We start from the raw sequence: 23,767 nt of genomic DNA, 5'->3' as shown, positions 1-23,767 counted from the left end.
ATGCCGGCAGTAACTCATCGCCGCCAACTACCCCGCCATCTCTGTCCCATCTTCACCTCGACAGACTCCCGTACAGTTCACTAAAAAGGCAACAGAAAGCCGAAAATTCTTCAATATGGACGGACAGCCGACTTCAAAAGCGTTACACTGTATGTCTTGCCCGAACAGCACACCATGCCTCCGCAATTGACCACCACTGGATGAGAAATTATACTAATCGATAAGACCGCATAAACAACGATATATCCCAATTACTGCAGCGGTTCGAAAATATCATGGCTACAGCTACAGTGCGTCTTCCCCCTTCAGCCCGACTCATTCTCTCGAGCGCGAATGCAAAGCTAAAGCAATAACTGACTCGAACACTCAATTCAGGTCGAAAGCACAAGTCATACAAATACCGCTGTCGAAACATACCAGCTTGATGTTGAGTCTACAGCTTTGGTAGGTAGATCGATTTCCTCTCACTCCTTGGTCTGTTTCAGATGTACCGCAATTCAAAGCTCTTACTCATTCCCATACTCTGATTATCACCGAACCATCTTTCCTCGAAACCCTCACTAACTGCAGTTCAAACTCAGATCCGCGCTGCAGAAGATATCCTCTCCCTCACCCGCGTTATGAAAGAAACTTGGCTCTTCGGCAAACTCGACACATTAGGCGAGGACGAGTCTGAGACAAAGCGCCGAGAGGAACTGGAGAGGGATGCGGACATCGTCCAGCAGGCTATTGAGGGAGCGGGTGTTCTAAAGACGGCAAAGAAATGAATACTCCTCTCGACCGGGGTGCTTCTTTCTTTTACTTTTGTTCTCCATGGGGTACAAATGGGGTATTCAAGGGCACGGCGTTGGACTCTTTTTGGTTGTTTCTCGAAGAAAAATGATGGGCGCGGAATGGCGTTTGGGCTTTACATCAGGGATGCATTTCATCTAGGTAGCTGGGCAATGATACCCTAATGTACTATATTTATTTGAATTATCTTCCAGTCTCTACATTTATAATTATAAGTATAAGATCACCGGATACCTCCAAAAATCCCCAGAAAGCTCCGGAGCATCTCCGCTTATCAGCCCCCCGATAAGAAAAAGAAACACCACCACCCACCACCACCACCACGCGTCCCTCCGAGTTCAAACTCCAAACCTAGACCATCAACACCCTCTGCCATTCAGTTACTCATAAAAGCTCGAATCCCACTCTGTCGATATCACCACCACTCACCTTCAAAATGCCACCAACAACCCTCCCGCCAATAACCCTCATCGTGGCAACAACCCCCGTCCCCTCCCCAAACGCCCCCGCGCGCCTCGGAATCGGCCTTAACGGCACACTCCCTTGGCCACGCATCAAAACCGACATGTCGTTTTTCGCGCGCGTCACGGCGCGTCTACCACTGCCAGGCTCAGCCTCTACCTCGTCAACAACGGGAACGGCAACAGCAACAGGGAAGACACGCACAAACGCCGTCATAATGGGCCGCAAGACATACGATTCCATCCCATTGAAGCTCCGGCCGCTGGGGAAGAGGGTGAATGTTGTTATCTCCAGGGATGACGATGGGGGTGTTACGAGGAGGGTTAGTGAGGAGCTGGAGGGGAAGGTCGGGAGGGAGAGGGACTTGGCTGCTGCGAAGGCAAAGGCGAATGCTGGAGTTGAGGTTCAGCAGACAACAGCATCAGCTCCAGCTCCAGCTCTAACATCAGCAGTACCAGAAGGTCAAACGGACGCGTTTGTCTCGTCTAGTCTTGAATCCGCGTTGAAAACCCTTGACGAGTCGGTCTCGAAGGATGAGGTTGGGCATATCTATATCATTGGTGGTGCGGAGATCTATGCTTCGTCGTTGAAGATTGATGACGGGAGGAAAGTGCGGATTGTTATGACGGATGTAGAGAAGGTTGATGGCGGGGCTTTTGAGTGTGATACGTATTTCCCGCTGGATGGGGGCGTGCTTGGAGGGGATGAGGGTGAGGGGTGGAGGAAGGTTGGGGCTGAGGAGGTGAGTGGGTGGGTTGGAGAGGAGGTGGGCGGGGAGTGGGTTGTTGAGGGGGATGTTAGGGTTCGGATGGTTGGGTATGAAAGGGGTTGAGTTTATTTATGGTCTTAGAGTTAAGGTCTTGTGATGATGGTGGTGGGTGAGAGAATGGAGGAGATACCCTATGTAGTATAATTGAGTGTGCAATAGATGGTGTCTGGTCATACTATATATTCTTCGCTGCGATGCAGGTCAAGACAAATCATGTAAAATATAAAACCGAAACAGAACAGAAAGACAAAACGCTGATGTACAATGCATGCATAATCAACATCGACAAAAACGCAATATGTACTCCGAAATGTACCCAAAATGGAGTGTATCCAGAAGACCCTGAGGTCGAGAATGTACTGCAATGCTGACGCGCTCAAGCTCTAAGAGTTACTCGTGCTCTTTCATAAACTTCACAAACGCTTTCTTATGTACCAGCCCCGCGTACTGTCCGTCCTGAAGGACACACAGGTAGCGGAGCCCGAGCTTGACGAAGCACTGATAAACGAGATCTATGGGTGAGTGTATATCAAGGGAGAGGGGAGCCTGTGGTGTAAAGTCAATATCGAGTCATGTCAGAAAGGAGAGGGTGCAAAATACCGGATCTATGTATCTAGTAAAGTCCACCTGCACCGAATCCTCGTCGTCTGTATCGGAGATAGCTGACGCGCTATCCAGCGCCATCAGGCACACCGTGTTCTCCTCGTCTTCGAGATTATCGAGCGCATATTCGAGATCAGGTGCCGGTAGGAGTCCGATCAGGATACCTTCGCGGAGAACAGGGAGGCCGCTGTCTAGTTCCCCTGCCATCAAAAGGTGCTGGAGTTTTGACCGCAGTTCTCTTGCTGGGATAACAGAGGAATCCGTGATATCGATCAAGCGACTCCTCCGGACCGGCCGAACTATATCACCAAGTTGGGCATCGGACATGATTTGGAGCTTATTATCGAGAAACGGATAGGAGTTCATTTCGGTCAAAAAGTCCTAAAAAGTCAGTACCTTTCAGGGTCAGAGATCAGGAAACTCACGTAGATACTGTGAGGCTCTATAGCATCCGCTGTCCACTTTGCGCAGAGGACTGCTAAAGAGAAGGGCAGAACATGGTCCAGACTACCAGTCAACTCGAACAAGATGACAGCAAGTGTGACAGACAATCGTGTCACTCCGCACATCGTTGCCCCAGCGGCAACCAGAGCGTAGACTCCAGGTGTTACACAGGACTCAATGTTAGCAGCAGCGGGACACGACGATCCAAACAACACAGAGGTGGGGTATTTCAACACCAAATACTGCGTAATATGGCCGACGATGCGACCCATCAAACCACCAACCACCATTGACGGCACGTAGATACCGGCCGGTACCTTGATGCCAAAGGTGATCACAGTTAGGAGACTTTTGAGAACGAAAGCCACCGTAAGTGACTGCAGGACTTCGCCAATCCCGTCTGGATGTGGGCATAGCCCATCAGGAGACCGTGATTCACGCTCACATGGACTAGCCAGCTGGAGCAGCAGCTCCGTCACAGGCAGTCTCGTATACCGGTTCCAGAAACCGGTCAGCCCGGTCAGCAACGCGACAAGAACGACCTCAAGCATTGGCATGCGCTTGATGATGGAAATGCGGCGGAAAGACTTCGCCCACAAGCTAGAGGCTTTGATAAAGAGGGCGCCCAGTGCGCCGCCGAGCACTCCCAGCAGCATGAAGATTGCCAGCTCAAAGATCTCCCAGTCACCCAAATACCGCACTTCGAACAACACAATCTTACCAGTGCCGTACGGGTTGAGAAACTTCAACGATAGAGCCGCAACTATGCAGCAGAAAAAAGTCCGGAAAAGGGTCTTTGGGGGGAAATAGTAGCTGACTTCCTCGAGACTGAAAAGGACACCACCAATAGGCGCACCGAATGCGACAGCAACACCACTGGCAGCACTAGCACTCAACACCTCGCGCCTTTTTCCGTCATTGAGGTTGTATTTGGTAAACAGTCGACAGCAGATATTTCCAACGCACGTGGCAATATGCACATATGGGCCTTCCTTGCCCAAACTGAGACCGGACGCGACACTGAAAATAAGGGCCAAGGTTTTGATAACCAGGGTTTTGAAACCCAAGTAGCCGTGCAGAACAAAGCCGCTGTTTATGACTTTAACTTCCGCGACGCCACTACCTGCAGCGGAATAGTAAACCATATCAGGCCGGGTAAGTGATGCCGGGTTCGGTAATGAGCCAGTCCCTGATGTAGGCGACACGTCCGCATTAGTTGTACGCTTCGAGTTGCGTGGGGAGCCCGCAGCTAGATTCTCATCCAGTGTTGTCAAGGAGACCGACGACGGAACAACGGTCTTAGTAAGTAGTGTCAGGGAGCAGGATATGACGGCCAGGGCTACCGACCAGAGGACGTATACGCCATAGTCAACCAAGACACTACCCCCACCGTGGTGATTCATCATCTCAGACCACGACCGCCACTCGGCACAATCATGGCCATCCGTACAGCACTTCTCCCGACTCAAGGACCACTGCGTCGTGCAGAATCCTTCCTTCAGATCAAAGGCGAACTCTTCCGATTTATCCACGAAATAAGCAATCATGGCCGTAATGATTCCAATCAGCGCAACCAGGATCCAGCCCTGAGCACCATCAAATAATGCCATCAGCCGTCCCCGGATATCCTTTCGTCTGCGCAGCTCACGCAGCCGCACTCCGTCGGCGACACTATCATGCACCCAGTCAGTCGAGGTGAACTGATCGTACCACAACCGATCATCCGAAAACGACGCGGTCATCACATCTTTAATCGAGGCGGCGCCACTTTCCGGCGGGACCTCGTCTAAGCTCTCGCGTCTGCTAAACCGTTTATTTGTTGAGTTCGCCCGGCTATGATGCCGCGAACGACGGAGGCTACTCGCCAAGAGGGTATGTCGAAACCCAGAATCAGGGCCCGAGGATGTTGAAAACGTGGTGTAAGAGCGTTGCGGGTGCGTCCGAGAGCTTTCCTTTGCCTTTCCCAGCAGACTGGTTGTCTCCCCAGACTCTGACGGAGGTTCTAGCGACTGGTAGCCAGTTTGTGATTCCGAGAGCTGGCTATAGCTTCTTCGAAAGGCAGCCGGTGAGGGCGGGGCCGTTCGAGTATTTCGTGGAGAGACATTGTCGGCGGACGGGTCTTCGTGCGGAGGGAGGGGAACATAGGAGGGGATCGATCGGGGCATGATGAAGAAGCAACTCTAGCTTCCCCTATAGTTGGGAGCCTCGAAGTCTGTTAGTTCCAGTGGCGAGGAAATCTTGCATGAGAACTCACAAGTAAACATTGTCCCTGGTCCCTGTAAAAGTATCGTGAATTAAGTTCAGGCCCAATATTAGCGGTGGCTGGAACCGCGGTACCCGATCGAAAAGATGTTGTTCAGGGGTGCACTACCCGTATAAACAGAGAAACTAAGGAAAAGGTATGAAAACAAGTGAGAAAGGAGAGATAACAGAGATTCGACGACCAGGAGAAGTTGCTGTGTGAGCAAGGAGTGTCGCGGCGGCGGAAGAGCGGAGGTGACTGACTTGGTGATCCTGCAGAGAGAAGGGAATGGCGCCTTAGCGGCAGATGACCCGCCATCCCACCAAACGGGTACATCATCTGATAGAGGCAATCACTCAAGAATACCTAGCACAATAATATGATTGTCTCTCGTTGGCTCTTTCGAATTTCATGAGCGCATGATGACTCCCGGCCAAGAGATAACTAAGGCTGATCCTCTCATGGGAACCCTGTCAGCCATCGCTGATCATCACGAAGATGGATGAGTTGTCGTCATGTTTGATAAAGAAGCAATCAAGCACATAGTAATTCATGATTTTACAGCTGCCTACTAGCCTACGAGGAGACTGCAGATAGATACCTGGTGGCCCCTGCTTCTCCCGACACATTCTTATTTGACCCGCAAGTTCCCGGTAGATCATCGACTCTTCCCCGTGGGGTAAATCTTGCAACTTGCCACAGGCTACAGCCAAAGGTTACCAGTAACCAGTTACCTCTGTCCCGTGTCCACTGCAGGTGTCACTTGGACCTACATCAGGAGAGTTGCACAAGTCTCAGCCACTTTTGTTTTCTTTTGCGACTAAATATAGCTTCGCTAATGGATTATAAAGAGAGAATGATACAAGAATTGCAACTCGCTTCAAACACCAACAATGGCTGACGAATTGACACGAATGCAATGCACAAATGGATAGTATGGTAAAGAGCTCTCAATTCCTCCTTGAGCCAGCTCAGCATCGAGGAGATACTCCTCTAGCCAGAGCAGGCTCCAACCTTCTTGGGCTCGCAGCCGCCCGCGCAGCCATCGTACATCTGGCAGGGGGTCTTGGCGTCGGTGCAGACGTTCTTCAGAGTAGCAGTGTCGCCGTAGTTCCTGTTGATACCGGCGATCTCACCACCATCACGGGCAGTGACACCCTCAATGTAGACGTTACGCTTGCATTGCGAGCTGCAGTTACCGCAAGACCGGTAGACCTTGCCGTAATCTTCGGCGTAGAAGTTGATGATCTAGGAAGGCTCGGTTAGTCCCGAGACTTGTTAATACCTCAGCAGAAGGAGTGTACGCACGTTGACGGTACCGCAACCGTTGTGCTGAACAATCTTGTCACTGGCCTTGAAAGCACCACCACCGACAATCCAGGTGTGGTCTCCCGCAGAGTCACCACGCTACAGAGGTTAATGGTCAATTCATTCTGAGGGGAAAGCATGAAAACATACGACAGTGATAGCGTCCTCGCAGACGTCCTCGAACCAGACGAATTCAAGAGTGCAAGGACCTTCGCAGTGGACACCCTCGTGCTGGTTCTTTCCGATGATAACGTTCCTCAGGGTAGCACCAGCCCGGAGAATGAAGACAGCATCAGCGTTGCCACCCTCACCATCTCCACAGGCACCGGATCCACGGTCGTACTTGGCCCAGCCGCCATCGAAGACCTGGCCAGCCTTGATCTCAATGGGGGAGCTGTTCGAGTGGTGGGCAGTGTGCTGCGGCAGACCTCCCTCCCAGCCAAGACAGGCAAGGGTGGCAGGGATCAAAGCAGAAACAAGAGCGATCTTGGAGAAGAACATAATGCCGATGGATTCAGATGAAACTGATGATCTGTCGGGAGTTGACTAGCTGATTGCGCAAGCATGTCGATCGGGGGGTTCATGAGCATCTTTATACTTCGGCCGGAGAGGCACGAGACAGCTCTCAATGTCCCGAGTTATTGGTGGATCAATGGCAAAGAGTCAAGTCAAACAGCCAAAAGGTTTCATAATCACGAGAGTCCGTGTGCAGGGAAAGCGCTCAGTCTTGGCTTGAGCAGCTTTCTATCATCTTCCCTCCAATGGCGGAGGGCAACATTGAGGCATGGGGCTTCACGGAGCCAGCGCGATATCACTACATCCAATCCGGACCCTGGCGGAACGTCAGATAGATTGATGGACCCCTAGCTGGTTGGGCTTGCCAAGCTGGAGCAATATCCCCCTAGGTCCTTCACAGAGGACAGGAATGGAAACAATCCGGGATTTGTCCTGGTTCGATGCATTCACCCGGTGGAGTCCAGCGACGCCAACTCTACCTATATAGAGAAGTGGCGCCTGTCATGACTCGGCAAGTTGTTCCTTGAAGAATTTCCCAGCATCTGTGATAGAGTGCGGCGCTAAATGAGTACCGAATTTTTCACCGACACCAAGCAAAGGACATTATCAGGGTCTCAAGTTCAGGGTGCGTACCCGACTATTCGTCTCTGAAACCAGGGTCAGGCCACTATCTCGAACTTGTCGAACTTCTTCACTGCAGGGACCGGAGAACCCCACAGTCACACGCAATGTTGCAGCGGTCTGCACTCTGCAGCAGGGACCAGGATTCCCCATGCCAAAGCCGCCACGAAAAACTTCTCCCCGCATTGCAGATTCTTCAGATGCAGAAGCAATCAGATTAGTCCGTCCAGTGAAGCCGAAGGCCGTATGCTCCGCATCCCATCCGGATACGAAGTGATCGAGTATTTCCGAGGCGGAAAATTGCTAGCAAGCATTGCCAAGAATTGACCTTATCAGCCGGTCTGTCTTGTCTTGGCAGGGACCCCCAACAGTATGAGGTTGACCATTCGGTGTTTCAAACTGCCACACGGAGCCTCGGAGGCAACACCTTTTGGGCTCGCCTTTCGGCATTACTGCGGTATTCAGTGGTGATCGGCCAATGTGAATTAAGCTTAGAAAGAGCCGATTATCAGCTCTCCTCGGCTGAACCCTAACTAATTATCTAGGGACTGTGGCTTTCTCACTCAGCTCTCGGGGTCGACCCTTAAAACGGCATCATCGACATGTTCTATCAGCCCATGTGATTGTGTGGCTATGCTCACTGGATACTCGGGTCCTCGACTGTGGAGCATCATCATATACAAACTCATCTTCGCAGTTTCGCTGGCAGTATCGCTGGTTGACTCCGTGCGGGTCAAACCACTCGACTGACTCGTCAGCATTAAGAGACCGAGGTTTGCCCCGGACAGCATGAACAAGTTTTTCCAGCCCGCGAGCATCTGCGGGTAGGACCCGAATATGAATAGTACACTGGCCGAGCTACATGCATGCAGAAGTCCTCACAGTCATGGAACGGCAGGACAGAACACAGGCCTACGAGATTTGATACTCTCCAACCCAGTGACTCTCATTGACGACTGTGTATGCAAAGTGAGTGATTATTTCTTGGTATGCACTTTCCTCTTCCCCATGACTCAGACCTCACGACAAGACAAAGAGATATCACACCGAGAGCTTAGCGAATATATCTAAGCTCAAGACAACCAGAGGCTAGTCTACTTGACCTTACGAAGCAGCACGAATTGATCTCAAGGCAGTGAATACATAGCTCATGTATCTATGCTTTTACCGCGGCTACTGACGCCTACCACAGTTCTCACATTCCAGTCTGAACGAACCACAACAAAAGAATGACTTCCCCGACTACAGAACCAGCCTACTACTCTGCCTACGAGAGCAATATGCACCTCTTCCGAGCGTCCTCTAGCTGCCCCGACAGCACTGTCTTTCCCAGAAGCATACTACGCGGCTATAGATAGCGGATCAACGAGCGAGGCGTTGCCCACAACATCGTCCACCTCCCCTCAACCCCAACGGATCCCACTACTGTCGAAGGCATTCTCTTCATGGTCAGTCCCTAATAGCAAGAAGCTTGTCACCTACGATCTGCGAGCTTACGCCACGTATTTGAACAGAGACGTTACGTGGGGACAAAAGGGCCATCTCAGCACAGAAGACGGTGATACTACAGAAATCATGGCGCTGGTACATCTGAACTGTCAGTGCACCAAGGATAGCCCTGCTGGCGATGAGCATATGAGGTTAATGAAGAACTCCGTGGTAGAGTGCGGCTCCTGCAGACTTCACTTGGTCAGTTGGTGTATAATGTGGTGATAGCACCTGATCACTTAATGGGGCCTTGGTTGAGATACCAACTGAAACCTGAGGCTAAGGCACTCAAAACCAGGAGCTGCACACACCCAAGCATCTGATGTACGACACACCTGCAGCACCGACGGCTTACCCTCTCAATCTCGGAGACAAAGACTTTTACGCTCGATGAACCACCAAGGCCTGTACCCAAGGCGTCCAATTCAACAGGAGCAAATTAACTATCTCCATTCATTTCTGTACAGGCCAAACCCTCAGTCAGTAGCAGTACGAATAGCATTGTTTTAACGTCCTGTTCTGAGGGTAGTCTTCAGTAACCTGCATCGAACAACCAACAAGACCAATCTACTATGTACCTACTTATGCATAATATGCATAACCTACACCCCTCCCAATCCATGATTCCGAAACCCCGATGTCAAACCCCACCGCTGCACTCTCCTCCTGAAACCAAGACGCTTCGGCATCTTAGAGATCCATTACCGGCGGTCTGCACAAGGCCCGGGCAGGACTTCCAGGTGCAATCCCGAGACCCATAATCGTTCCTTCCGCGAAAGTTCTCTCCAAAAGAGCTGGTCACTCCTTCCTAGAACGGCAAGACCTCTTTTTGCCGGGGCCCGGACACGTGGAGTTAGGCGTGGCAGCCGCAGGTGCGAGACTACCTCCCTTTGACACCTGGCAGCGGGTCGCTCTTTCCTTTTCCGTAAAAGTACTATAATTAGGTACTGACTCAGGGAATAGGAGACTCGACACGAACTTGGGGTAGGCGTCTGTACTTGCACTGCGGTGCGGGTTCTCTTCGATTGTTTGAGGGCAATGCATCAATATATATAACCGTCTGCCACTATATTGTTAGCAGATCTACAGTACAAGGCGCCGGGATAGAAAGAAGACTCAGGAAGCATTGCATTTGCGTCCGGGCGCCATACTTGGTAGGTTCCATGATGTTTCCTCATTAATATACAGATAGCAAGTAAATAGTATAACTGACTCGTGGCCGCTCAACAACCTGACCTTACCTGGTACAGGCATACTCCGGACTCGTGCCGGCAGCTTGGTATAAAGAATGGCAACAGCAACAACAATTAGTACTCAAAGTCATCATCCACACCCCCCTTACTACCCCCATCCTTGGCAACGGATTCCTGCTTCCGATACATCTCAGCCACAGCCTTGGTTGTCGTCGCCTGGTCAGGTTTCTTATCATCTCTAGACTTGATGAATCGCGGGAAACGCAGCGAAACACCCTTGCCTCCGCTGCCGACATCCTCAATGGCAGCCTTGTACCTCGGACTCAGCGTCAAGTCTGCGGTCTTGACTTCCCAGACGAGGCGGGGCTCAAACCATACGTCTGGTTGGTCTTTAGGGACGGTGGAGTGGGAGTAGAAGGGTTTGGGGCGGTCAATGGTGAGGGGAGAGAGGGTGTTGTAGAGTTCTTCGAGGAGGGCTTCGGAGAAGCCGGTACCGATGTTGCAGATGGATTCGTATGTTTGGGTGTTGGGGTTATAGGCGGCGAGGAGGAAGGCACCGTAGACGGAGGTACGTTTTCCGCGGCCGTGGTAGGCGCCTAGGACTACGAGGTCGAGGGAGTCACCGACACCGGCAAGATAATCCTTTTTCACCTGTATTGTTCAAAAATTAGTTTCTGTAATCTTACTTGCTAAGGAGGGCAGACGCACCTTGAGCCAGTTTCGACTCCGCATGCTAGGTTCGTAGCCACTTTCTGTGGTGTCGAGCATCTTGACCATCAAACCTTCGCAAGAAGCTTTGACACTCTCATCAAGGAGGGTTTGGATTTGTTCGAGGTCATTCGTATCTCCGTATTGAGCGAATTGGAATTCGCCTTCGGTGACGTGGAAGGAATCGTGTAGAAGGTCGCGACGTTCGCGAAGAGACTTCTTCACTGTGGGCTTTGCAAAGTTAGTACCTCGATCCATGAATGCTGGCAGGTCTCAGCATACCTCTCCATCTAAAAAGAGAAGGTCGAACGCAAAAACGCAGACCTTCACTTTGACATCCTCTGCCTTGACGTCCTTCCTTTTGCGAGTCATCAGTTGCTGGAAGGGGAGAACCTTCTTGGTGACTGTGTCCCAAGCGACAGTTTCACAATCCAGTACAAAGCTCTTCACACCAGGCTTGATCCACGTATTGAGCTTTTCCAGCACATCTGGATACTTCTTTGAAAGGTCTTCTGAGTTTCGAGAGAAGATAGCAGCAAGTCCTGCACCGTCTTTCTTCAGCGTAAGCTCAGCACCTGGGTAATTCTTTTTCTCTTCAGGCGCAACATAGTGGATCTGTGCCCGCTCTCCATCATATTTATATTCGCAGGTAAAGTCCTTACCCTCAAACCGATCCAGAACTTCAGTAATAGACTTGGTAGGCTTTGCAAGCATAGGCTTGATCGGAATACCTGGTTGCAGTTTGCAATGGTCGCGCAAATTGGTCAAACCATGCTCAAGCATTGGTGGAATAATGACTTCGTAAGCAGGTAGCTCGCTGTATACCGTCTTCAGAATTGACTCGCCTTCCGCCAACTTTTCGGCAGAAGGAGCCTTCTCGCCCCGCAAAGCAGATTCGTGAGAAACAACTGCCTGAGAAATGGCAACGAGCACAGTTTTATCTGCCAGACCAAGTCGCAATTTGCCTTCGAGGAACCGCACGAGGTATTTAGCTTCACTTGGACCACCCTTGTCCTTGGTGATATCAATTCCCTTGCTACCTTTGCCGGTTGCGGCCGCATCTGCAGAGGATAGCAGTTTCTTGATTCCGGATATTTTCTTGTCCTGGGCACCATGACCCTGAACCTTAGCAATAGCAATTAGACCTTCGTGAACGCCTCGAACAGTCAACGGCTTTGGTTTGAACATTGTCGGCTGGTTCGACCTGCTCTTTGCGGCAACCAGACCTAAATCACCAATTTCGTGTTGATCTGCCTTGATCACTGCCAAGCTACGGCCGGTACACTGGCCAATGGCCTTCATGATTAAAGACTCACCGATTCCTAGCTCGATTCCAGCGTAATCAGCGGCGAGTTTATTGATCATGAGCTGGACTGTGGGAAGAAAGTCTTGAGGTGTGAGGCGTAGAACTTGTCGGAGGAAGAGTGAGCAGTGAGCAAGAATCTGAAGTCGTTTTGTGGTCAACTCAATGAGAGAAAATGTCGTGCATAGCGCCGCATACGGCACAGGTTCTCCGGCTTTCCAGTCGGGATACGGATCATTTCCGCTTCCCTTCAGTGTAGCCTGCACTTTCTCAATCTCCTTCTTCTTCAGCTCGGGCTTCTTGTCTAGCTCGTCCTCGCTCGCAGACAGCTCTTCGGCCTCTGAGACATCGGGGTCTTCTGGTGTTTCTTCTCCAGATGCCTTCTCCACAACCTTGGGTGGTGAGGCCTTCTTTGGTTGTGGTTTGCTAGCCTTGGATGCCTTCGGGGATGACTTCGGTTTCGGCTGCGGTTTGGTAGGAGTTGCGTCTGCCTTGCGTCGTCTCTTGTTGCTCGGTTGTACGATATCGCTTCCCTCGCTATCACTTCCATCCCGTTTCAAGGATTTTTGATCGTCGGCCTGGTCAACTTCTTCAGGTTTAGCTTCAGACGCCTCTTCCATGTTGACATCCTTATCGGAGGTCTCATCGGCGGTCTGCTCATTGGCTTTTGTCCGCTTAGATGCTAATTCCTTCTTCGATTTGTCGGTGGAAGCGGTCGATTTGTTCCGGTTACCGCCAAAGCTCAGGGTGGTTTGCTTCTTTGATGCGTCGGAATTGCCACCGAAGAATCGCCTACGGACGAAAGTGAGTAATTGGCAGGATAATAGCAGAGAACGCATGGGATACAGTCTCGTAAGACGTACCCAATTGTCGATTGAGGGTCCTTGACGTACCCTAGCTTCGCTTGCTTTCCATCTTTGGATTCCGGCATTTTGGATGTGAGAGGCAAGGTAGGAGAAATAGGAGAGGATAAGTAACTGCTCGAGTGATAGAAAGCTCGGATTGTTCGAGGAGGTTGGAAGATGAAGGCAGCACAAGTCTTAGGGCAATTGGATGGAGAGGCTTTGGTGCGAATTGGAGCGCAGATCAGCGATGGCTCGAGGCGCGCAATTGGAGGTGCGCGATTGCGAAGGAGCAGCATAGACAATCACAGGACGTATTTGTGCGCTTTAAGTATCAATGCACAATCAATATCGCAGCGAGGCATCCTGAGGACAACCTGGGAATTGAGAGATGATTGCCTGACTAGGCTGTAGGCGGCAGGCGCCTCAATCAACGCGACGTGACGCGAGCCTCATACTAATCACGTGGCTCCGTATCGATAAGAAACAGCTCACCGCTGTATAGAGTCGGCAGAAAGTGGGCATCAAGGCGGAGAACCAATAAGATAGATCGATGGCCCAGTTTGTCGTCAGCTTCTACCACCAGATATATTTGATATCTTGGGTTTTGCTAGCTTCCGCAGGGCCTCAATCTTCATAGGCTGATGGATCTTATGGATTGATCTAGGGTGTTCCAGCAGTGACCCTCCCCATGAAATAGGCCAAATGGACAATTCCCGCCAGGAAGCTTTTCGAAAGGTATGTCTTGAATGTATATACATTGTGCGTGAATCTGGAAACTGAATTCGTCAAGCTTCGAGAACCTTGTGTTGAACTGAGCTCTGTGGGGTTGAAATTCCGCGGACACCAGGCCACCCCAAGCCAAGTTCTAAAGGCACTTAGCTCTGTACAAAATGTTCTGAATGAACTCGCAGGCAAACAGGTTCTGGACGAGAAGCTTGCCGAATATGCGTTCTTTCCTCTAGCACATATATTCAATGAGTCAAAGAGAGCTCCCGTCAATGTTCTAGAGCTGGCCATCAACTGCCTACAAGTGTTGGTGGCGGAAGGATGGAAAGCACGTTTGTCTCCCCAGATGGGGAAGCAATTGGTTATCCTGTTAACCCTTATTGTGGGCGGAGCCCCGGGAAATGGGAGTGCCACTAAGTCCGCCCAAGCTCCTTCTGAAGAGCTGGAGAACGCCGGTTTCAAGTGTCTGTTCTCGATCTTTGATGTACTATCAGGGCCAGTAGCGGAACAGTCCATCTACCATGAAATTGGTACAGCCACGGTTGTCGACCAAACGGTCTATCTGTTGCTTGAGGGGATTGTCGGCGATAGGTCTGAAGAGCTTTGTATATCCGCCGCAAAGGCCCTGCAAGCATTATACCGCCGCGTTACCGATCGTGTCGTGCTCGCGAGCATAATGCCCCGTACTATCTCGGCCTTGACAAAGGTGCTGAAACCGACGACGCAAATCCGACGATCATACAGGTTGATCACAATTTGCTTAGAGATTCTCTCTGATATGCTAAGAGCGGTGCTAAACGACCAAGCCAGCTCGCAATTGCCTGAAAAGCCCAGTCGGCCGCAGGAAGCTGATGAAAAACTGGTCTTAGACGAGTCTTGGTTGAAGGCAACTACCACTCAGATCAAGCTCGCTCTGACTCAGGTTATCCAACTTAGGCGGCATGAACGTCCAGAGGTTCAAGAGCAACTGTTGAATTTGTGCATTATGGTTGTCGAGGACTGCCGCACTACGCTGCATGAATCGTTACCTGTGCTCATCGAGACGATAGTTGTGCTATCAGAACTAGACGAGGAACAAACCCCGAATAGTTCATTCTCAGGACTCAAGCATTTGGCTACTACTTATCCAGTGGTACTAGACTCGCTCAAGAGCTCTTTACATACCTGGCTTACTGCTTTTCCACGGACGATGCAAAGCACCGATGAAACAGCAAAGCAATGGGCCATCAAGCAGATAACAACTGCATTCCAGATCTTGTCTGAGATCCAATCTGGGTCTGATCTTCTTACTAGCAGTCTGACCATGGGGCTGTGCGATAGTGTGGCTCTTATTGTCAATCAAGCGACCACTCTTCAAGCCCTCGATTCAGGAACGGCAAGCCATCAGACCCTAGAACTCCTTGGCTCTGGAGGTGAAATAGCTAGCTTTTCACCGGTCCTATTAGACCATAAAAGTCAACAACAAACTCTTAAAGAACTTCGAACCATGATTACGCGATTGAACTTTTCGGAGTCTGCTACCGATATCACACGTCTGATCGTCAACCGTATCCACCACGAGCAGGGAAACTCTGCAATCGCACCTCTATGGCTTGCCACTACTTTCCTCAAAAGCCCGCAGTTTACAAGCGGCTTTGATGAATTTATCTCATTAGACCATCTCGAGCCCTCACGCCCGTACTCTTCGAGGGCGAACATGATCGAAGAACTATACTACATCTCTTTACCGATTCTCAATGAGCCTCTAGCGGATGAGTCTAGAGACTGGCGAGTTTCAGCTCTCGCCGTCGAAGCAATGGCCCTTCAAGCTCAGGAGCTAGGGGAGGCTTTTCGCCCTGAACTCATAGATGCACTATACCCTGTGTTGCAACTGCTGGCTTCCAGCAATCAGATTCTCCAAAGACATGCGATGACGTGCCTGAATATCCTTACACAAGCCTGCAATTACCCTGACACTAGCACCATGATCGTTGAAAATGTCGACTACCTCGTGAACTCTGTAGCTCTGAAGCTCAACACTTTCGATGTGTCACCGTATCCTCCGCAGGTCCTGTTGATGATGGTCAAGCTTTGCGGTGCTCGACTTGTTCCTTACCTGGATGACCTTGTGGATTCAATTTTCGGAATCCTAGATCTCTACCACGGATATCCAAAACTTGTCGAACTGATGTTTAAAACACTAGCTGCCATTGTGGAAGAGAGCACCAAGAACCCATCATTCCTGGCCATCGAAAACAACAACGCAGGAAACGCCCCTGACCACAAGAAACAGAGATACCAGGGCCTAAGCATCACCACCCTCGCGGAGGACTTCGCCCGCCGAAAAGCCAAACGCGCGGAACCAATCGCCCCGATACAGGACGAAGACGAAGGTCTATCTCACCCAACCCGACCCTGGGGCGAAGACCCCGACAAGAAAGCCGAAGCGGAATCAACCGAAGACAGCTTCTCAGACCTCCTCAACCAAGCCGAATCCGACGAACCCCTCCCACCCCCCAAGGAACCATCAGACGGCGAAAAGCCACTCAGCAAAACCCACACCCTCCTCCTGCACATAGTCAAATCCATGCCCTCGCACCTCTCCTCCCCGTCACCCTACCTCCGCCGCTCCCTCCTCCAAATCCTCATAGACGTCTTCCCTGCGCTCTCCGCAGACGAAAACAGTTTCCTCCCGCTCATCAACGACCTCTGGCCAGCCGTTGCGTCGAGGATCACATTTCCTTCGTCATTAAACACCTCATCACCCTCAACCTCAACAGCATTACTAGGAGGCGACATAACAAGTCTCAACCCCGAGCGCAGCAAACAAGGCATCACTGACTTCGAATACCAAGAAGAAACATTCGTCTCAGCAACCGCCTGCAAAGCCATCGAGACAATGTTTAAAACAGCAGGCGACTTCATGGCGTCGCGCGTCGAAACCGAGTTTCCGCGCTGGGAGCGCCTGTATGACCGTGCTTGGGAGAAGGTCCGCCTAGATACAGACAAAGCGCTCGAGAAGAGACAGCAGCAGCAGCAGCAGTTGATCTTGACTGCCAACAACCCAACATCCGACCTTGCCACACAACCACAATCCCTCATCCAACCCCTCTCCCTCACCACCCCGGGCTCAAAATCCGGCTCTCGCGCATTCACCCCGCACCACACTCTCTGGCGCAGCCTGATCTCGCTCTTCCTCACCCTCCTCTCACACGTCCGTCTCCCACTAGCAGTCGGAGACAAGATCTGCTCTATGCTCGGCGAGTGGGTAGCGCGCTACGCCGGGAGCACGTATTACTTCTCGCGGCCATCCAGTGTCACAACAAGTGAAGGTGAAGAAACGGCCTCAATTGAGAACGTGATAAATGCAATGGAAACGTGGAATGCGGATTTGACGTGGTTTATCTTTCAGCAGGAGCGGCAGAGGGGGGAGGGTCTTGCTTCGTTGGGAGCGAATTTGAATAAGAAGAGTGCGTATGGGAATGCGAAGGGGGCGGGGACGGGGACGGGGATTAGTGAGCTACAGCAGGGGGATTGGCAGGCTGAGGGTGAAAGGGTGGGATTAAGTGGGATTTCTTTTGCTGGTGGGCGGGTTGGATTTGCAGAGATGGTTTTTTAGGGAGGATAGATTATTGATTTTTTTTTGGATGTTTATATCAGATACTGGATGGATGATAGGGACGCTTTGTACAAGACTGTCTTGTAGAAGAAACGATGATTTATGCTGGCTCTAGTACTTTGAAGCTTTAGACGTTTAGAATAACGCTTGCCCGCAGTGAATGCTGTGCCAGATATAAAAACTAAAGAATCTAGATCTACATAGTAAAGACACCAAATAGAGCGGAGATTGCATTTCAGCTAAACTATAACCAGCGGTCTTTTGCTCCGCCAGCTTGACAAGTAGAGAAACATCGGCAGTCTGGCAGTCTGGATGAACAACCTTCAAGTGACGAGAGTAAGGACAGAAGCACAGTACGAAAACTCAAAAAATCAAGTCAAATGTAGAGCTGTCGAGGACAACGGATTTACTCGTCATCTTCGCTCTCCTCGTCACTCTCGGCAGTCTCGAGCCACTGGAGGAAGGGCTCTGCGGCCTTGCGGACCTTCTTGCTGGTCGAGAGGTCGACGTACTTCTTGCTAGCCTTGGAGCACCAGGCCTTCAGAGTTTCCTCCGAAATAAGGTCGTTCTGGTAGTAGCCGAGCAGGACGGCGGGGACCTGAGAGATGAGCTCAGGGTGGTCCTTGCCGAGGAAACGCTCGGTGCCGCCGAGGAAAGCCTTCTCGTGGCGCTCAGAGGTGATCAGCTTCTTCAGCAGAGGGGCACGGACTTCAATCTGCTTGGCAATCTTCTCGTCAAAGATGGTCTGAGCAAGGACAGCCACGGTCTTGTGCTTGGACTCAATTCCGTACTCCTTGGCCTTGAGATAGATCTCGACATCTTCGACCTTGGAAACGCCGCCCTTCTCTTCAGCAGTAGCAAGGATCCAGCTACCGAGTTCGTCGTAAGCGGAAGGGCCATCGGCTCCCTCGTCGTCTCCGTCCTCAATAACAAGAGCACGCTTCAGATCGTCAGGAAGGTCCTTGGCACGAGCCCGGACGGCTTCTTCGGAAAGATCAGCAGCCCAAGTGACCTCCTTCTCCTCCTCCTCGTCAGCTTCTAAGTTTTGAGCAGCGCGGGTGAGCTCATCATCGCTGTTGGCTTCAAGAGCATCGCCATTCTCATCACCGTTGTCAGAGTTGCTGTCGCCGGGGCTGCCGTTGTTGTCTCCATTGGCATCCTTGTCCTTGTTCCGCTCACGGCGGGATTTCTTGCTCTTCTTGCCTCCCTTGCCAGAAGTGTTGTTCCGGAGGATGAAGGTGCTAAGCTTGAGGCGGGGATCAACGTCCGAGCGCTGTCCACAAGCCTTGCAGTCAAGGATGATCTTCTCGTCCTTGATATTGACATCGGTTTCCGGGTTTTTGCACTTCTTGCAGAGAACAAACTTGGCAATGAATCCATCAAGATAATCTTGAAGCTTCTTGGCATCATGGGCACCGTTGATGATCCAGCGGTCATCAGTAGGCTTAGCGTTGGCTTGGGCACCGAGCTCAAACCCAAAGTACTTGATGACATAGGCAGGAGGACGGCTCAGAGACTGGGCAACCGAGTTCAGGTTGACGACGACAGTCTTGATACCGTTACCCTTGCCCTCGATCTTGGAGTGCAGAGGCTCCATCTTATAACGGTAGAAAGGGTCGGTGACATCGCGACGGATGTTGATATTGTTGGGGGCCATGATGACGGTTGGAGACGGATTGTTTTGTTGAGCAAATTAAAGAGGCGACGGATGAGACTGGAAGCGAGAGGGAACCTGGACAGATGGTATATTCAAGAGACAAGACATGCGCCGCGAGTCACTCGATTTATGGTTGGTGGTGGAATGGTGGCGGTTGTCTAGTAGAATGACTAGAACAGCGAAGATGAGGCAGCCCTTTGGGGGGTTTCAGCCACAAGACTTTTGATAGAAACTACAAGGTTTCGATATAGAGCGAAACGTTTGCAGCTTGAGCGGCTGGTGGTGGTCGAAAGTTCTGACGAAGGACGAATACATAGACAGCTTCTCGAAGGATTACTTGAAAGTTGTGGCTTTCTCCGACAGGAAGAGAGAAAAAACCAGCGGGTGGTTCTTCTGAAGAGCAGCGGGAGAGGCGTAAGTCAAGATTTCTTTTTCCTCGAGGAAACCGACAGTCGAGTCTGTGCAGTACTAACCAGATAAAGCAGCCTCAACGGAAGATTTTGACGATGGAACAGAGTCCAAAGCTGATGGGTAAGAGATGAAGATCGATTGTCAAGTTGGAAAGTGGTGGTGAGAGAGAGAGAAGAGAAAGAGGAGAGAGTGGAGGGCCAAAAGAAAGCGAGGTTGAAGAAAAGGAACCGACCGGTTGTGCCAAGCTTTCAGTCTTTCCTCCTTAGTCACCTTGAAAATCTCAGCTGCAGGCAGCAAGGCACCAACTCTCGGGCTCAGGCTCGGAGTTCCGAGCTATTGCCGGAGGTCATCCGTATCACATGATATTTCTGGAAGCCTGGAATACAAGGCCTACAAAATATCCTCTCTTCCCCGCACGCCACCCGTTTTCCCCCGCTCTCCAATATAAACTACCGACTCCCCTGCTTCCAACAAAGACCGGATATTTTGTTCAACACACCCAGATATCGCACTCATATACATCATGACAGCCCTCTCAAGAGCCACTCGCATTCGTACGTCTTCTCTATCCCAATGTTGTGACCCTACGCCGCAATGCCCTGACTAACACGCATACAGGCAACCCTGCAGTCTTGTACACCCCCTCCGCTTCCCCGAATTCGAATTGCCCCGTCCGCTCATACTGACTAACGAAACACAGTATCTGCGACATCCAAGAAAAATTCGAAAAAGCCATCTTCGAATTCCCCAAGATGTACCTCTCCCATCAACCTCCCCCCACCAAACTAAACTAACTATTTCCAACCCAGAATAACAACAACGACCAAGCTCCTCCGCGCCGCATCCACCCTCTCCCTCCCCGTCTACATAACAACACAAAACCGCTCTCGCCTCGGCGAAACGCACGCCAGCCTCCAGAAATATCTCCTTTCTCCCTCCGGCTCTCCAGCAGCCAACATCCGCGCCGACATCGACAAAACCCTCTTCTCAATGATAACGCCCGAACTGGACTCCCTACTCCCCAACACAGCGAAAGGCGAAGCGCCCCTGGACGTCATAATAGTCGGGTTAGAAACACACATCTGCATTACGCAGACGACGCTGGACCTGCTGGAGCGGGGGCATAGGGTGTATATTCTTGTTGATGGGGTGAGTAGCATTAATGCGGAGGAGAGGGGGGTTGCGTTGGCGAGGCTGAGGGATGCGGGGGCGATTGTGACGACGAGTGAGAGTGTTTTGTTTGAGATTGTGGGGGATGCGGGGCATGAGAGTTTTAAGGCGATTACGGGGCTTGTGAAGGAGACGAAGGAGGAGACGAGGGAGGCGTTGGGGGTTTTGGCGAAGATTTAGACGGGGATTGGTGTTTACCTATCTACCTATACTACGCTGTTTAGAGTAGACTTTTCTTTATTCTTTTGTTGGGGTTATTATGTCTCTCACGAGTGGGGGGTTATCTGTTTTGTATCTTGTGTTGTTGTGTCTTGTATGCTATTGCATTACTACGCTAGAAGCCTGCTACCGTATAGTCCACGCATAACTGCGTAGTGCCTGACAATGACAGAGAGTCGTCTTCATCCAAAATTTGACAGGCGGCCGAAAGGGGGACAGTGATCAGATCAAAGAAAGTCGTTGCTTGCAGAGGCTAAATCATCACAAGATAAAGAACCCTGATTTATTTCAATCAGGGTATACCTAACTCCACACGGAATCAAGATGATTTCAGCCATGGAAAGGCCGAGGCACCTCCAATCGGATTGGGCGTGAGCGGCTTCCCGGTCCGACTCCCATCAGGCGATGTTACTGTTGATGTAGGCTGTGACGAGGGCACTGTCTCCGCGCTGAAGCTGCCGGGTCCACTAGCTGAGACGGCACGGTTTGAGGATTTGGACGGCCGCAGCACTTTCATTGTTCGTGGTCGAGTGGGCTTCCCCACACCAGGGGTGTTAGGGTCGATCTTCGTATCGCGCTTCCACGAGCCCCAAACGCCGGCTGGTTCTACCTTTGGGGTACTGCTTACTTGCGTGTCGACAGACATTGTGGGTTTGGGCTGAGGTTGGAAGACACCGTTCACTTGGACATACTCCACGTCATCAGACGTCTGCTGTGCGTTGTTGTTCTCAAACTCATCGGTGTAATCTTGACTTGAGGGTGTGGAGGGCATCTGCCGAGTAAGGCGAGTGGGTTTGCCGATAACACCAACGGTAGACGAGTTGTCCGTGTCGACTTGGTCGCTCTTGGGCCCAAGCGAGATCTGGTTGCTTTCTGGATTTGTATGCCTCGACGTGGTCCGTAATGTCTTGAAAACAGAGTCATTTTCAGGTCGTACCAGCGGAATGGAAACCTTATTCCTATCATCATCAACCATGATAATCTTATCTTGTGAAAACATAATGTCAGCATTATGGGCACGGAGTATATCGCTGCCCAGAATAATCTGAACAGAGCCATCATCTTCGGGATTAGGGTGAACGAGAAACCGAATGGTCAATGTAGGAACTTGCGGGGCGGGACTACTGGAGCGTGACGAGGCCTGATGCACGCTAGCTTCAGGGAGGTACATTGGTAACTTGATGAACTGTGCGTCTCCTTCTTGTACCAGCTGGTCTTCGAGACCTAGCTTCTGAACCATAGGGTAACCCAGCCAGGATTTATACGAGCCACTGCAGACGGCTGCATAAAGGAGCGATTCGTTCGAGAAATTTGTGGTCATCCAACACCGAATGATTGCCGGGACCGGCCCTAGCAGGAAAAGTCCAGGCGGAGGGATGAGAAGTGAATCACTCATCATCGACCCCATCATCCGACTAGTCGTTTCCAGCCCCAGGCTGTTCGTCCGGGCAGAATGATGGGAAAATCCCGACGAGCTTTGCCTCCCGTCTGACCGATGTGATAGCGATCGTTCGGTCAAAGGAAGGCTTCCCATCCCGCTTCCAGTCCGTATTGGAAGCTCACTACTCGACCGATTGGCTTGTCCATAATACCCGTGTATAGCACTTTCATCAAAACGAACACTATTCGCTCTCGACGTCCCCCGTCTGGGCTCCTCCTCAGTGTCTAAACCCATGGCACCCCCGTGGTGCCCACCCTGATCGAATCCCTTGAAAGTGTCTGCGGTGGACTGGAACACGGGTTCTATAGATCGGGATAACATTAGCCAAACTCGTATGCGAACAAAAACGGAGCACCATACCTGTAGGCACCGGACCACCAACAGGATTCGGAAAAGGCGACAAAGGACCCCAGACGCTTTTCAACCTCGCATCCTCGTCCCTCCGACGCTCAAGCCTCGCAATCCGCTCCGCCTGCTCAAACTGCGTGGCGTGGAGCTCCTTCAACTCTTCGAAAACGCGCCAGATATCGTCGCGGGAGGCAAAGGGATACTGAGCATCCATTATCTGAGTTGAAGGGGAAGGACAGCAACGACAGACTTGCTAGAATGATCGAAGGGCAAACACACGCCTAACGTTGAGTCGAGGGTGAAGATTGGCCTGGAGAATGTTTCAATTACACCAGACAGTAGACAGCAGACAACCACTTCAATCTGGGGTAATGGGATGACCTCGTTGTCCCTGTTGTTACAGTATTTGCTTGTTTGATCCAACCTGTACCCAGACCACGTTACCGCTCGAGCTCCTCCACCCTCGTACACTGTGAGACGGCCGTACGGCCGTCCACCCGAAAATTCAAGGATAGGTATGTGCTTTCTCAACAATAGGTGTATCGCTCCTTGTAATGAGAAGATAGTAGAGTCGATTTAGTATCCGGTTGGAAGGGCACACTCGAGGTGTAAAGGACTCGTAAAGGATATGGGGGGGTATATGTCGCGAGGTGGATGGTTTCTCGGCGAGGGGTTGGCGTAGGATGAATATACAAGCAGGTGTTCGATTCAAGGGTAGCGGGCTAGCGCAGAAAAAAGGGCAGCTACTGTCAAGAGCCTCGCGGAGTATTTTGTGACACTAGACGGGGCACGGGTTGCAAGTCGGGCGAGGTTTCGTTTCCGACGTTTGTCGGGGGAGAGAGGGAGGCAAGAGCGAAGTCGTGGTGGTAGCGGGGGAATCGAATGAATTGATTGAGGAGCAGA

The 23,767-nt window shown here is 51.2% G+C and overlaps 9 protein-coding genes across 9 annotated transcripts; 4 read left to right on the top strand and 5 right to left on the bottom strand.

Annotated features, from left to right (window-relative positions):
- The first annotated feature begins 8 nt into the window (after positions 1–8).
- Positions 9–1,018, top strand: BJY04DRAFT_194538 (RNA polymerase II mediator complex head subunit MED22). The gene is made up of 4 exons (XM_073712080.1): positions 9–149; positions 226–290; positions 376–444; positions 582–1,018. Exons 1-4 carry the CDS (start codon positions 116–118, stop codon positions 765–767), a joined length of 354 nt encoding a protein of 117 aa, XP_073568804.1. The 5' UTR covers positions 9–115; the 3' UTR covers positions 768–1,018.
- A 210-nt stretch (positions 1,019–1,228) lies between these two features.
- On the top strand, positions 1,229–2,086 carry BJY04DRAFT_220582 (dihydrofolate reductase; the record flags this gene model as incomplete). Its single annotated transcript, XM_073716905.1, has 1 exon — positions 1,229–2,086. The coding sequence occupies one exon, from the start codon at positions 1,229–1,231 to the stop codon at positions 2,084–2,086; it is 858 nt and encodes a 285-aa protein (XP_073568803.1).
- On the bottom strand, positions 2,066–5,549 carry BJY04DRAFT_194534 (chloride channel protein). Its single transcript, XM_073712079.1, has 4 exons — positions 5,325–5,549; positions 3,052–5,274; positions 2,624–3,007; positions 2,066–2,569 (listed from the first exon to the last, which is right to left on the bottom strand). The coding sequence occupies exons 2-4, from the start codon at positions 5,233–5,235 to the stop codon at positions 2,414–2,416; spliced, it is 2,724 nt and encodes a 907-aa protein (XP_073568802.1). The 5' UTR covers positions 5,236–5,274; positions 5,325–5,549; the 3' UTR covers positions 2,066–2,413.
- A 557-nt stretch (positions 5,550–6,106) lies between these two features.
- BJY04DRAFT_104714 (pectate lyase) lies at positions 6,107–7,378 on the bottom strand. Its single transcript, XM_073707997.1, has 3 exons — positions 6,771–7,378; positions 6,621–6,719; positions 6,107–6,560 (listed from the first exon to the last, which is right to left on the bottom strand). The coding sequence occupies exons 1-3, from the start codon at positions 7,119–7,121 to the stop codon at positions 6,306–6,308; spliced, it is 705 nt and encodes a 234-aa protein (XP_073568801.1). The 5' UTR covers positions 7,122–7,378; the 3' UTR covers positions 6,107–6,305.
- A 2,982-nt stretch (positions 7,379–10,360) lies between these two features.
- BJY04DRAFT_194531 (DNA ligase (ATP) CDC9) lies at positions 10,361–13,680 on the bottom strand. Its single transcript, XM_073712078.1, has 4 exons — positions 13,313–13,680; positions 11,429–13,241; positions 11,147–11,377; positions 10,361–11,089 (listed from the first exon to the last, which is right to left on the bottom strand). Exons 1-4 carry the CDS (start codon positions 13,588–13,590, stop codon positions 10,553–10,555), a joined length of 2,859 nt encoding a protein of 952 aa, XP_073568800.1. The 5' UTR covers positions 13,591–13,680; the 3' UTR covers positions 10,361–10,552.
- A 316-nt stretch (positions 13,681–13,996) lies between these two features.
- On the top strand, positions 13,997–17,878 carry BJY04DRAFT_229504 (uncharacterized protein; the record flags this gene model as incomplete). The annotated part of the gene is made up of 2 exons (XM_073719080.1): positions 13,997–14,029; positions 14,085–17,878. 2 exons carry the CDS (start codon positions 13,997–13,999, stop codon positions 17,616–17,618), a joined length of 3,567 nt encoding a protein of 1,188 aa, XP_073568799.1. The 3' UTR covers positions 17,619–17,878.
- Positions 17,610–19,914, bottom strand: BJY04DRAFT_194528 (translation initiation factor eIF5). Its single transcript, XM_073712077.1, has 2 exons — positions 19,749–19,914; positions 17,610–19,668 (listed from the first exon to the last, which is right to left on the bottom strand). Exon 2 carries the CDS (start codon positions 19,273–19,275, stop codon positions 18,025–18,027), a length of 1,251 nt encoding a protein of 416 aa, XP_073568798.1. The 5' UTR covers positions 19,276–19,668; positions 19,749–19,914; the 3' UTR covers positions 17,610–18,024.
- Positions 19,915–20,125: 211 nt separating this feature from the next.
- BJY04DRAFT_104660 (putative isochorismatase family hydrolase) lies at positions 20,126–21,215 on the top strand. The gene is made up of 4 exons (XM_073707994.1): positions 20,126–20,240; positions 20,305–20,320; positions 20,387–20,440; positions 20,496–21,215. Exons 1-4 carry the CDS (start codon positions 20,210–20,212, stop codon positions 21,034–21,036), a joined length of 642 nt encoding a protein of 213 aa, XP_073568797.1. The 5' UTR covers positions 20,126–20,209; the 3' UTR covers positions 21,037–21,215.
- BJY04DRAFT_104670 (uncharacterized protein) lies at positions 21,216–23,345 on the bottom strand. The gene is made up of 2 exons (XM_073707995.1): positions 22,877–23,345; positions 21,216–22,818 (listed from the first exon to the last, which is right to left on the bottom strand). The coding sequence occupies exons 1-2, from the start codon at positions 23,076–23,078 to the stop codon at positions 21,395–21,397; spliced, it is 1,626 nt and encodes a 541-aa protein (XP_073568796.1). The 5' UTR covers positions 23,079–23,345; the 3' UTR covers positions 21,216–21,394.
- Positions 23,346–23,767: the final 422 nt, after the last annotated feature.

Source organism: Aspergillus karnatakaensis (assembly GCF_047715665.1).
Source record: "Aspergillus karnatakaensis strain CBS 102800 unplaced genomic scaffold BJY04scaffold_41, whole genome shotgun sequence".
Lineage (NCBI taxonomy): Eukaryota > Fungi > Ascomycota > Eurotiomycetes > Eurotiales > Aspergillaceae > Aspergillus > Aspergillus karnatakaensis.
This window is presented reverse-complemented; position numbering and strand designations above follow the sequence as displayed.

Bases quoted from the DNA above. Each gene is read 5' to 3' on its own strand.
- BJY04DRAFT_104714 (XM_073707997.1), bottom strand. From the start codon at position 7,121: ATGTTCTTCTCCAAGATCGCTCTTGTTTCTGCTTTGATCCCTGCCACC. The intron at 6,720-6,770 runs GTATGTTTTCAT...TAACCTCTGTAG, and splicing joins GCGAGGACGCTATCACTGTC to CGTGGTGACTCTGCGGGAGA. The intron at 6,561-6,620 runs GTGCGTACACTC...GAGCCTTCCTAG, and splicing joins ACGGTTGCGGTACCGTCAAC to ATCATCAACTTCTACGCCGA.
- BJY04DRAFT_104660 (XM_073707994.1), top strand. From the start codon at position 20,210: ATGACAGCCCTCTCAAGAGCCACTCGCATTC. The intron at 20,441-20,495 runs GTACCTCTCCCA...TTTCCAACCCAG, and splicing joins ATCTTCGAATTCCCCAAGAT to AATAACAACAACGACCAAGC.
- BJY04DRAFT_194531 (XM_073712078.1), bottom strand. From the start codon at position 13,590: ATGCTGCTCCTTCGCAATCGCGCACCTCCAATTGCGCGCCTCGAGCCA. The intron at 13,242-13,312 runs GTACGTCTTACG...TTTCGTCCGTAG, and splicing joins GACCCTCAATCGACAATTGG to GCGATTCTTCGGTGGCAATT. The intron at 11,090-11,146 runs GTGCGTCTGCCC...TGAACAATACAG, and splicing joins GGAGTCGAAACTGGCTCAAG to GTGAAAAAGGATTATCTTGC.
- BJY04DRAFT_104670 (XM_073707995.1), bottom strand. From the start codon at position 23,078: ATGGATGCTCAGTATCCCTTTGCCTCCCGCGACGATATCTGGCGCGTT. The intron at 22,819-22,876 runs GTATGGTGCTCC...CCCGATCTATAG, and splicing joins TGGTGGTCCGGTGCCTACAG to AACCCGTGTTCCAGTCCACC.
- BJY04DRAFT_194538 (XM_073712080.1), top strand. From the start codon at position 116: ATGGACGGACAGCCGACTTCAAAAGCGTTACACT. The intron at 150-225 runs GTATGTCTTGCC...CTAATCGATAAG, and splicing joins GACTTCAAAAGCGTTACACT to ACCGCATAAACAACGATATA. The intron at 445-581 runs GTAGGTAGATCG...GTTCAAACTCAG, and splicing joins ATGTTGAGTCTACAGCTTTG to ATCCGCGCTGCAGAAGATAT.
- BJY04DRAFT_194534 (XM_073712079.1), bottom strand. From the start codon at position 5,235: ATGCCCCGATCGATCCCCTCCTATGTTCCCCTCCCTCCGCACGAAGAC. The intron at 3,008-3,051 runs GTGAGTTTCCTG...CTGACTTTTTAG, and splicing joins TAGAGCCTCACAGTATCTAC to GACTTTTTGACCGAAATGAA. The intron at 2,570-2,623 runs GTATTTTGCACC...TTTACACCACAG, and splicing joins TTACTAGATACATAGATCCG to GCTCCCCTCTCCCTTGATAT.
- BJY04DRAFT_194528 (XM_073712077.1), bottom strand. From the start codon at position 19,275: ATGGCCCCCAACAATATCAACATCCGTCGCGATGTCACCGACCCTTTC.